The sequence below is a fragment of the Leuciscus leuciscus genome (assembly GCF_965113295.1).
Source record: "Leuciscus leuciscus genome assembly, chromosome: 19".
In the NCBI taxonomy this organism is placed as follows: Eukaryota; Metazoa; Chordata; class Actinopteri; order Cypriniformes; family Leuciscidae; genus Leuciscus; species Leuciscus leuciscus.
In genome coordinates, this window is record NC_138743.1 from 23,739,030 (window position 1) to 23,749,249 (window position 10,220).

The following is a 10,220-nucleotide window of genomic DNA, read 5'->3' on the forward strand; positions in this document are numbered from 1 at the left end:
TGAGAGAGAGAAATAGAAATAGAGAGAGTGTGTGAGAGAGAGAGAGAAATAGAAATAGAGAGAGTGTGTGAGAGAGAGAGAAAGAGAGAGAAATAGAAATAGTGTGTGTGAGAGAAATAGAAATAGAGAGAGTGTGTGAGAGAGAGAGAAATAGAAATAGAGAGGGTGTGTGAGAGAGAGAGAGAAATAGAAATAGAGAGAGTGTGTGAGAGAGAGAGTAAGAAGAGTATAGGAGTGGCTCTTAAAAGAGCCGTTGGTTTTCTTATAAACAGATACAGGTGGCGGTAACAGGGAAGGATGGTGGGTAAAAACAGGAGCTGTTGGATAAAGGAAAACAAAAACATAGTTAATTCTCTTGCAGCAAGGCTTCCTGGATTTGTCATATTATACATGCAGAACTGTAACAAAAAGAAGAAGATAACTGTGATTCTGTTATTGCACAATGCATATTCAGCATGTAAACTGCATTCATGAACAGAAGCAGTGAGTCGTATGAGGTGGTGAATGCATCATTAATATGCTAAATATATGAATACATTTTCATGACCTCTAAAATAATTTGTGATTTGTGCTCTCGATGCGCCTGTAATTAGGCGTGTGTATGGTTACCGTAGTAAAACCATTGTTATTTTTTTTAAAGACTGCCACTGTTGTACCCCAATAGGTAAAACTTTTGCACATTTTCTTCTGACAGATTTATTAACAACAATTACAGAACATAACACAATCCATTTGAACTTTAACGATCAATCCAAATAAATTGAATTGCACAAACTAGCATAATTATAGTAAATGTTTTCAAAAGTTTGGGGTCGGTAAGATGTTTTATGTTGAAAGAAGTCTAATCTGCTTACCAAGGCTGCATTTATTTGATCAAAAATACAGTAAATCTTTGTAAAAACAAATATTGTGGAATATTATTGCAATTTAAAACCATTTTAAAATTTTTCCATTTGAATATGTTAAAATGTAATTTATTCCTGTGATCAAAGCTGAATTTTCAGTATCATAATTATTAGGACAGCATTTACATGAAATATATATATATTTGTGTAACAATGTAAAGGCCTTTACTGTCACGTTTAATCAATTTAATGCATACTTTCTGAATAAAATAAATTCGTGCTAAATAAATAAAATTACTGGTTTAAAAAAACACCATAGGATCGACATTTTTTATGTGATCCTTTAGAATAGATACAACCTCAGTAATGATATTTCAGGATCGAAATCCGCGCATATATCATCATCATCATCATCATCATCAACAAGCAGCGGGGTTTATCTAAAGTTACTTCCCATCGACCATAACAACTTTTTATAAACGTAATATAACATACTATGCAGTCACTGCAGCTTTCTGTGATTTAATTAGCCAATTAATATCAATTTCCATTAACGTTATTGACCACGATAAAAAGCTCCACAGTCCACACACACACAAATATAACGTTAGGCTACTACAGCAACGTTAGGAGTTACGTTAGGAGAACCATAATAAAAAATATGGCTTTGACCGACCTGATCGACGCGGGAATTTTGGAGAATGCAATATATCGCTTTGGTCCGTGGGGAGTTGTTGGCATTGAGGAAATGATCGCCCCCTGCTGGTGGTACTCAACCTTGATTCATGCGTGTCATTTTTCACACCTAGAGGAGGCAAAGCGTGACATTGACACGCATCCGCTAGTGGACCAGCGTGTGTATGACACGCTTTAGCGTGATACCGCCGGAGCCCCAGAGTGAGACCAGGGGTGTGAGCCAGCAACATCTGTAGCAGAAGGAATTTAGGTGGAATTGGACACTGAGGACTGGCTGATAAACTGGGACACCGAGATACTGCCTCCCACCCTGAATCATTTGTCTGTTCTTCATCATCGCGATTTCAAGACAGCAATGAAACTTGAAAGGACTGTGAAATATCTGTTTGTTCGTCATCACTGTTTCATTTACTTTATTGATCCCGTCCAGCTTCTCTCTTTCACCCTCACCTCAGAGCTCAGCCAGTCCTCCAGCTCCACCTCTGCTGGATGCATGCCGCTCTTCGCCTTCCCCGGGAATGCCTTGCTGCGACGTGAAGGCTCAGGTTGTGCAACCACCATTAGCACCTGAGCGAGTGGATCCTGTGGCTCCACCTCCGGCCTCTGATCCCTTCGCTCCACCTCGACCCGTTGGCTTCGCTTGGCTCCTCCCACCCTTGGCTCCACCAGAGACCAGAGACCTTGCGGCCCTACCGGGTTCCCTCGTCAATACATCAATCCTTTTTCCAAAACGTGTTTGTCTTAGTGTTTATATTTTAGACCTGTCAGGATGGTTTTTGCGGTAAATTACATATACAATTGTGTACTTGCCCATGCATGTCTCGTCATATCTTTAAAGGGATAGTTCACTTTGAAATAAAATTTAAAATATCTTGGCAAAATTCCCTTGTTTAGTGCAGAAAAACAGCGATAGTGTCAAGCTGAAAATACAAGCCGTATATCCCATACACATGTCTGTCTCTTAACACTACAAAGATAGTTTACCTATAAAATAAACCACATAACATGTACAGTGAATGTGTATTAGTGCGCATTTCACACCAATCCTGTTTAAAAAAAAGAGTGCCAAGCGTCCCGACGGTGACAGCTATTAAACCTGTTTTTCTCAAAATTCCGTTCCAGAAAATCATAGCGATCGGCCGACTTCAGATAAACATAACTTTTGCTATCAACAAGCTATGATAAAAATAAAAACAGATTTGGAAAGGGCTTGATAACAGCTTCCATATTATATCAAAACCTGTAATACATATGTATATGTAATGCGCCCTCAGATCACTTGGACGTGGTTGTGTACAAGAGGTAAAAACGATATAAATACTGTTCGTTTTCTCACACAAACTGCTCATTTTGTGTCTTAGCCCATCAATGTGTACTTACGATGGGGAATTGTTTAATTTGGACTTGAGGCGGTGACCATAGACCTGCATTATATGACTGACAGACAAGAACGGTTTGACCTAAAAATATCAAAATTGAAACTACTGCGGAAACAAAGACACCTACATCTTGGATGCCCTTGAGGTAAGCTAAAACATACCAAAATTTAATTTCAAAGTGAAATGAAAGCTTTAGCATAAGTTCTGCCGGGAAGACTCAATTGTTTGCGTCACTTATTACATTCTCATTTATCCAATCACGTTCTAATAATAGAAGTATAAAGGACCCGTACTTACACTTGTCTGAGTTCGCAGATGCTGAATGCTTCACTCACCACCATCCACCCCACCACCACCAAGATGGTTTCCTCCACTAATAAGAAGGCTTCTTCTCTCCATCTTTATCACCACAGGATGTTCCTTCCCCTCCAACCACCCCACCACCACCAGGACGGTCCCTTCCAATACATCACAGGAGGTCGGCTGCGCCCCTGCCTTCATCTTCAGGCAGGAAATGCTGAATCCGTACCCTCGGATTGCGAGTTACGGACGGGGCCTACGCCAAATAGTTTATTGCATAAATTGCTTGCTGGGTCATTAATAAATGGATGATTGTTACAATATCTTCTCCCGAGTCTTTCTGCTAGAACTATCTCTTTAAATAGAGAAAAGTTGATCCAGCTTCTTTGACGCATAGTTTTTGTATTGTATTGTATCAAGTATTGGCATGGATTAGTTGTCACAACAAGTGAGAAAGGTTGACACGGAGCACGATAAATCTCGAAGCTCTGGGGAATCACCCATTTAAAAAAAACGAGCGTCTGCTGGCAAAACAAGAACATGACAGAGCTCGTAATAAAACAAGAATCAACAATGGCTTGCTTTTTCGGACATGGCGAGAACTGAGGGATTTGAAATGTTGTAAAGGCAACAGGGAGATTGTGTTTTTATTACTCAACAGGTGAGAAAGGTATTTTATTGAACAGATAAATTGTCATATGTATCTCTCTAACATAGTTCATTGTAAAGCATTATCTATTGTGAAGGGTCATTTCATTATGGCATTCTTCAGTTAGTCAGCTTGAGATCCTTTCCACACGTTTACACCTCTTGGCCTGGTAATAAATGAGTTATGAGCAGAAGGATAACCATATTCATCCGCAGAGCCGACTGCATACAGTTATATAGTGTACCTTTAAAATGTCATAAATGTCATAAATTGCGTATTGTATATTTATCTGTTTAAATTTTACACTGTTCATACAACCAACCTAGGATTTACAGATTTAAAAAATGTAGAAACTGATATAAATACTGGATTCTTCACGGAGATATAAAAAAAAGTAATTTAAAGAGCATTATGTTCATTTTTTGCCACTTTGTCATTGATGGTAAGATCTTCACCTGTTATGTCAAATATTCTGCACTGCATGACAATATGCAAAAGTTTGTAATCATATACTGTTTAATTTTCAATCATACCACATCTGAAAAAGAAACTGGGTCTAGTGTGTCCTTTTTAAAAAAACGAACAAACAAAAAAGTACAGCATTTCTAAAAAAAAAGTCTTGCATGCACACAAAACTGATGTAAACAGCCCTCATTGCAGTTCAAAGGAAACGCACAGTAAATACGCATAAGGAAGAGAATACCCAGAAGTGCCTTTGTTAAAAGATGCAAATCATTATAATGGGTGAGTCAGAGGAAGTAGTGGCCGTGAATGTCATGTTTTATAGTGTTCCAAACAATATTAACAGAGCATTAGTTCATCATTAAACTCAGTAATGCTGTGTGGTTTTCTCAGCAGAGATGTGCTGCCATTATCAGGCACCACAATGTGTGCCTTATGCATAAATCATCACTCTGGCCAGATCTCTAAAGTGATCTGACCATGCGATTTTTGAGTCTGTGAAAATTGTGTGCTTATACAGGCTATCCCATGAAAATATTCTATTGACTAAACACAATAATTTGCCAAGAGAGTCTAAAAAATGAATAAATATACAAACAAAACATTTTCTCTTTTCAAAAAAATCATCCACATCACTGCTAGAAAGCAATTCGGGTGCCAAGTGCACTGGCTTTTTGTTTTTGGAAGTACTCTAAATACTTTTAAATTTTGAATATTTTGGAAAATCCTATGAATTATGAATTGTGTATAAGTGTGATGTTTTGTGAATATTACTATTGAATGGATTTATGGATATGAACTTGTTTTATTATTTATGTGAATGTAAATATATATATATATATATATATATATATATATATATATATATACCTTTATTATGTGAAATAATAAAAATATTTGTTGTTAAAGGTGCTCTAAGCGATGTTGGGTGACGTCACTTCTTGCTGACGTCCGAAGTATTGTCAAACAAAACGGAGTCTAGCTCGACCCTCCCTCCTCCTCATCCCGTCCCCTCCCCCTCCCTTCCGTGCTTCCTGAAACAGTCATGAACGAGTTGAAGGTTTTTCCGATGTAAATTCGTTCTTTCTCCTTTTCCCTATTCTTTGCTATTTGTTCATCGGAACGTCGTCTCTTTGGTTGTGTGTCGGCCATATAAAAATTCAAGAGAATATAATTCTAACATTAGTGGAGGAGTGGAGGAAAGAGAAGCATGAAGAGGGGAGTTAGCTAGAGGAGAGATGTTCTAGACAACGACTAACGTTAGAATTATATTCTCTTGAATTTTGATATGGCCGTCACACAACCAAAGAGACGACGTGGCCACGTATGGTCACATATGGCCATTTGATATGGCCACACCCCCCTTCGTGTGCACGCGCACTAACCCCCCAACCCCCGCCCCCAAATCATTCTTGACGGTTATTGGCTGGAACACTGTTTGTTATGTTTCGTGGTCCAGGCTGGGCCAGTTTGTTTTTCTTGCCGTTTGTGGAGCCTGGGCTGTCTACAGAGACCGCGTTTTTTTACAGTGTGTTCAGGGGACAGGCTAGCAGATAGTGAGGAGATGTTTGCTGTATGTGACAAAAAAAATGTCAGCCTAAAAAACGTGTGACATCGCTTAGAGCACCTTAACAAAAACTATATATATATATATATATATATATATTACTGCTGTCAAATCGATTAATCGCATCTAACATAAAAGTTTTTGTTTATATAATATATTTGCGTATATATGTTTATATTTATTCATACATTATAGATATATATATGTGTGTGTGTGTGTGTGTGTGTATAAATATATATATATATATATATATATACAAACACACACATATATATATATATATATATATACAGTATATATGCATACATAAATAGGTGTGTACACGCACACACAGGCACATATACATATATAATATACACATATATATATATATATATATATATATATATATATATAAACAAAAACTTTTATGTTAGATGCGGTTAATCGCGATTAATCTATTTGAAAACACATATATATATACACTAATATGATAATATACTGTACACTTTGTTGACATCTTGTGGTTTGCAGACTGAATAATCTTCCATATGTAGAAGATTTTTTTTTTTTTTTAAGTATAAGGTGTGCTTCAAACATTCAGGCATTAGAATATTTTCTAAAATGTGAGTGATCAATTATTGAAAGAGTGGGAGACAGAAGGCCTACCTAAAATTAAAGCCACACCTCTTGTAAAATGCATTACATTATCTTTAATGAGAGATAAACCACATATTTCCAATAGCTTACGTATAGATTTTACATTTATAATGCATTTTATTTGAGAAAAGGCTGTTAACACATGTTCAGATGAAAACCATCTCAAGAGGCCCAAAACACCCCCTCTGCGAGCTGTGGATTGTTAATGCCTGTTTCGTAGCTTTATCAACACTTGTTTGTGAATATTTTGGGGTGGGTAATCAGCTCCTCAGTTGGGGTCTCAAGGGATGAACAGATATCACACTTCGAAACTGATCTCCCGTGAGCGTCCAAACAGAGGTTCAGTGAGCAGCTGTGTGTCCGAGTAGCTGCGCCTCAGGTGTGTGGAGCTCCTAGTGGTTTTGATGGCCACCTCATAAGGCGGAGGAGGTTCCATGTCCCAGTGAGGAGGCCGACCTCGACTGGTAGGGCTGAAGCAGGCTGGCTCCATGGGGGGATAGTCCAAATCATCACCATATACACATCGCCTTTGCACAGTCCTTCAAAATACAATCGCACATTATTATTATTATTAATACGTTCATACTGAAATATATATATATATATATATATATATATATATATATATATATATATATATATATCAATATAGATATATATTTATAATATATATAAATATATATATATATATAGGCCTATATATATATATATATATATATAGGCCTATATATATAGGCCTATATATATATATATATATATATATATATATATATATATATATATATATTACTCTGGACCTGGATAACTGGGACCTAAATGAAAGGTTGTATACAGTTGATCAACACTAGAGGGCATTTCAGTATCAGATAACAGCGCAGAGGAGCAGCAGCATTCTAAGACTTCTCATCTAAGTGATTTTTAATGACATCTGAGGGTGGGGGAGAGGGGGAAAAGAAAGAGATATGGCTCAAATCTGGATGGATAAGGGTTATGGGTGGAAAAGTAAAATGATCTGCATGTTTTGTGTTAAAAGGTGTGTTAGAGGAAGTATGAGTTCAGAGATTAGCTTTCTGGGTGTTGGAATAAGAACAATAATACAACACACACACACCCACAGCCTATAAGAATTAGGATATTATTCACGAAATGTGTAACAAAGTAGTTTCTTTCAATTTGCAATTTTATACGGGTAACACTTTATTTTAATGTGTCCTTGTTACACAGGTTACATGTATTTACTAATAGCAATAACTATAAATAAGGCATAATTACATGCAACTAACCATAAACCAAACCCTAATCCTACCCTAACCCTACAGTAAGTAGGCCACATATAGTTAATTAATATTATTCAGTACTTAAATGTATAATTACACTGTAACAACAAGGGCACCTTAAAAAAGTGTAACCTTTATAATTTACTTTGTAACACAAAAAAAGCTGCATTAAAATGGACAAGAGTTTATGTGAGTGCACATTTACGGATAGGCTACTTTAATAATAATTTTTTTTTAGTTTTTTGTTTTTCACGAAGTGATCTGGCTTTTTTTGACTGAGAGTTTTGGGGTTCCTGAAACTGCAACGGTTGATAATAAGTATGACTCTATTTAACGCACTTTTCGATGGAACCTCCTATGAATCATAAATTGCTCAAACTGACTTTATCTTCTGCGTTGATTTCATTTTATCAAACATCAGTTTATGATCATTTATGATGCGTTTCTCCACACTTACCCGTGCAGAAAGACGGACTGGGATTCGGGGATGTGGTTTCCGGCCGGTGGGGTGAACATGACTTGACTGTAGTCGTGGCTGTACTCTTCATTATAAGGCACCGGGGTTCTCTTGCCGTTCATAGCCCAGAAAAGTCCTAAAATGAGCATCACCGCCCCGAGCACCACACAGCACATGCTGAACGCCTGCAGTCGACTTTGATTAGAAGTTAGAAAAGCGGTGGAGCCACCGGTGACTATTAAAAATACTCCAATAAAAATAGCGCCATGATGTAGTGAAGGCATAATGTAAGTTCATATCATTGATCTATCTGGAATGATCCGCGCGCATCTTAAGCTTCAGGGTGATATCGAGACTCCAGGGTGAACCGTTCTGCATTGGTTCAATTCTAAAGGAAATAGTTTCATATTACCCACTGTCTTGATTTAATCACTTGTAGCTAAAATAAAAAGGACATCAAATGCATTATAGAAATGTAACATCGCCTGCACTCGATGGAGTTGCCGTTCACGCGCGTCAGGTTTAGTCCATGCTGTCAAATGAGCGCAGCTGCTTTGCTGTCAAACTCCTCTGTCATTATAAGAGCATCATTAGAGTTCATGCCCCACCCAAGAGCCGTCTGTAGGCCAGATGCTTATTGGCATGAATTTAAAATTATGATTCCCAACAAGAAGTCATGTAGATCCTTAAAGGAGCTATTTGTTGTAGGCTACGTGGCGACCTTAAACCTTTTTTAAAATAGATTTGTCTCGTATAAACAGGTTTAAACGAAAATCCAGTTGATAAATAGGCTACATTCTAGCCTATATCAATGTGAATCGTTCGTTTGCCGGTTAACCCTTCATGAGATGCTCAATCATGACGTCAGTTTGTAGGTCCACTAATTATTTAGAAATAAATTGCTCTGAAATTTCATGAGCTTTTAGATTGTTTTTATAGGGTTTGTGTGTATGTGTGTATATATATATATATATATATATATATATATATATATACACACACTATATACTATATACAGTACTATATGTATACTATATACAGTAGGCTACTGTATACAGTAATATATGCAGTATACAGTGTGTATACTGTATAAAGCATATATATACACATACTACTATATACAGTACTATATGCAGTAATATATATATATATATATATATATATATATATATATGCTATATACAGTATATACACACACACATAGCCAATATACCATTTAAACAGTAATATTGTGAAATATTATTACAATTTAAAATTATGGTTTTCTATTTTCATATACTTTCAAATATAATTAATTTCTGTGATGCAGAGCTGAATTTTCAGCATCATTACTCCAGTCTTCAGTGTCACATGATCAGAAATCATTCTAATATGATGATAATAATATTTCACAATATTACTGTTTTTTGTTTTGTTTTGTTTTGTTTGTTTGTTTTATCAAATAAATGCAGGCGTGATGAGCGGAAGAATCTTCTTTCAAACACAATCAAAGTAGGCTAATGTTTCCTATACACTGTAGGCCTATGTAGCTAGTGGTTCCATTTTGTTTATATTTTGCGAAACATATAAAATGTTCTAGGAACGTGCCTTTTAGGTTTTATTTTTTACAACCATTAAAAAAGAAATTCTCAGAACGTTGAAGTAGCCTAATGTTAATGTTAACCATGGACCTTATTTTACTTATAAGTTAGAAACCGCTAAAAACCACCTTGCTGTGCTAAACCTGGAAAAGAACTCGATAAAATAGCACATTATAGTATTTGAACCATATTTAAAATGTTATCATTAAAAAATATCAAGAGATAAGCTCAGCATGTCAGACATGTGCCTGTAACTGTACTGTAGTCACCTCATTTCTCAACTGCTGCATGATAATGAATGAACTCATCGCACCGAGTCAATGGTGTGACGGTGATTCTTTTTTGTGATTGGCTGAAGAGACGATACGA

At 36.4% G+C, this 10,220-nt stretch overlaps 1 protein-coding gene across 1 annotated transcript; it reads right to left on the reverse strand.

Moving 5' to 3' along the window:
- Positions 1–6,424: 6,424 nt before the first annotated feature.
- LOC309482836 (uncharacterized protein) lies at positions 6,425–8,915 on the reverse strand. The gene is made up of 2 exons (XM_082148394.1): positions 8,272–8,915; positions 6,425–7,076 (listed from the first exon to the last, which is right to left on the reverse strand). Exons 1-2 carry the CDS (start codon positions 8,553–8,555, stop codon positions 6,836–6,838), a joined length of 525 nt encoding a protein of 174 aa, XP_082004520.1. The 5' UTR covers positions 8,556–8,915; the 3' UTR covers positions 6,425–6,835.
- Between the last annotated feature and the right edge of the window lie 1,305 nt (positions 8,916–10,220).